This window comes from Aplysia californica, unplaced genomic scaffold, assembly GCF_000002075.1.
Source record: "Aplysia californica isolate F4 #8 unplaced genomic scaffold, AplCal3.0 scaffold00093, whole genome shotgun sequence".
In the NCBI taxonomy this organism is placed as follows: Eukaryota; Metazoa; Mollusca; class Gastropoda; order Aplysiida; family Aplysiidae; genus Aplysia; species Aplysia californica.
The window spans coordinates 130,308-132,802 of NW_004797363.1; the positions used below are offsets into that span (position 1 = coordinate 130,308).

The following is a 2,495-nucleotide window of genomic DNA, read 5'->3' on the forward strand; positions in this document are numbered from 1 at the left end:
GCTGGGTCATTGCGTGAGTGAGGAATTAGGAATTTAATCTGCATGTTTTGGCTGTCTTAGCAACCCTTTGTTTGGAAGATTTTGCAGACTGGCATGCACAAAGCAACTTTCGTTTGTTTGCTAGCTCTATGTGTTAGTTTGTTTGTTTGTTAAAGGTTGTCGACAAACTTCTCGTCATTCAAACTCTAGGGCGGTTGGAGGGCGCTATTTGTAGGTCCTTCTTATTGCTGTCCTTTTGTTGCTACTCTCAACCTGTCTTACCCCCCCCCCCCTTTCGCTAAATTACCATTATTGTGTTGATGTGCTTATCGTTACTGAAACGTAAAACTGAAGTCAAAGTCAAACAGAAGCCAGATTTGGCGGGTGGTTTAGCGGGTATGTGCTCTGATGATGCTCGCTCCTTTTTTTTCCAATCAAATATTTGTCGTCCTTACCTTTCCTCATTAATTTTATTGTATTGTACTCCCAAGTAACACCTCTCATCTTCGGCACATATTGACATACCTGTATTGTAAGTGCCGTAAAGCTCTTACTAAATGAAAACCAAACCAAACAGCATATTTTTTAGAATGTTTCGTCACCGTCATTCAACATTACAGTACATGTTTGTCAAAATTTGGAAAGCTTGAAAATCAAGTATGTTGTAGAGTTTGATGGGGCACATCGATTGGTCAAAGTGTCATTCGTCTTTAAAAAACAGTAACTGGTTTAGATGAATTCAAGATTTTGTATCAAGATTGTATCGTGTGCAAAATAAGACAGTTGTTTGCTTCCCCTGAAAACCTTGTATTTTGACTTTCGACAATGATGAAAGACGGCGACGATTTTATTGTAGAACACTTATACCCAGCATGGATATTTTACCTTTCTCTGTTTTATCCCCAGGCTGGGCTATTGGTCGTTCTGCTGATCACGGCGGCCATCAACCTCCTGTATATTTTCGACACCAGCAAGAAGCTCTCAGACAAGGATGCTGACAACAGTAAGACACTCCTGTTTTTTTCCAAGGGGGAGGGGGATGTTTCTGCAGGCGAAGCTTATGATTTTGTTGAAAGTAAAGCATTCCGTTTAGTATTAATTGCTATGAACAGTGATCAGTCTATTGCCATTATAGGAGTTCTCAGGTTTGGGACTTTTATTTAAAGGAAATTCTTCAACTCATAATATAGAATATTTTGTATTTTCACGATTCATCTTCTCTAGATGCAAGATCTGAAACAGAGGTTGGCAATCCTGGTTGGCCTCTCATTTTCAACTCGGATGCTGTTAAAACATTTTTTGTTTGTTTAGACCAACAAAAAAAAAAACAACAGCAAAAAAAACAAAAAAAACAAAAAACACACACTCACGTAGTAGCTTCGTCTTTTCCCGTCCCCCCGTTTGTTCTAGTTCTCTTATAAAGTTATTCTTTGGTCTGCCTTTTATTTTCATTTGTCTCCTTTTTTTTCCTCCATAGAACATAAATAGTAGTACAACACCAAACGACAACAACTACAACTGTTTATTTCTCAAATTGGGCTCGTCCGAGACCGTTGTAATATACCCCATACAATGTTCACGTGCAAGCAAACATCCGTTGTTGCTTAATTAATGATAGTGATACGTACTTCTGCTTTATGCTTAAATTACCGTTGCCCCTCGGAACAACAATTAGATCTAGTATTTGTTATGTTATCGAAGATTGTTTGAAAATGTTAGTCCTTATGTGGATAGGCGAATTATGACCTTGCAAAAATGATGTGGTTATTGATCCCGTTAAGTTATAGATCTAGTTGATATTTGTGCCTTTAAGGGTATGCGTGGTGTCAGAGCAGCACTTTTGTATAATATATCACCATTGCGAGCTTGCTTATGACATGCACGCCTCTGCTTGTCGACAAAATGCCGGCTTGAATCGGGGTCGGCAAGCTACGATACAAGACAGGAAGAAAGAACGCGCTTTTTTTGTATTAATATATTTACCTTACTCTCGTTGCAAAACTGGACTTACGACCCTATCGTTCTAAAAAGGTGAAATAATAACAAAGAGACGCGCGGATTGGCTGTGGTCAATAAGATGTTGTTTTTTTTAGGGGGCGAGGATAAGGGGGAAAGAAGAGAGTAAACGACAAAAGAAAAAAGAAAGAATATGAAGAAGAAAAAAAAACCTGCTGGCGTATAGATTGTTGAAATGTTTGTGCCTTCGCTCGATTGAAACGCTTTCTTTGAAGTCAGCGCGACAGATTGGTGTTTGTCCTTTGCACGAGGGCGTGGGCTTGATGGAGTTGTATTTTTTCTCTAGTTGTCTCAATCCATATTATTTGCTGTGTGTGCTCAGGCCTCTGCCTGCGGCCAACCTTGCGTGTGAGTGAGCCGAGTATTGTAACTGGAGGAATATCATGTGTATTTTGATCGAATGTGTTAACTTCATCTTCCTCCTTCTCTCCTTCATCCTCTCCCTTCTGCCTCCTTTTCTTCTTCTTTAGATTCCTCCTCTTCCTCCTTTGCGTCCTCCG

At 39.7% G+C, this 2,495-nt stretch overlaps 1 protein-coding gene across 1 annotated transcript in view; it reads left to right on the forward strand.

Moving 5' to 3' along the window:
• LOC101856726 (protein O-linked-mannose beta-1,2-N-acetylglucosaminyltransferase 1) overlaps nt 1-2,495 on the forward strand; it is a gene marked incomplete in the record, with an annotated part of 63,885 nt that overhangs the window by 35,445 nt on the left and 25,945 nt on the right. The window contains 1 exon segment of the mRNA XM_013080616.2: nt 886-982. Coding sequence (XP_012936070.1) covers nt 886-982 — 97 coding nt within the window.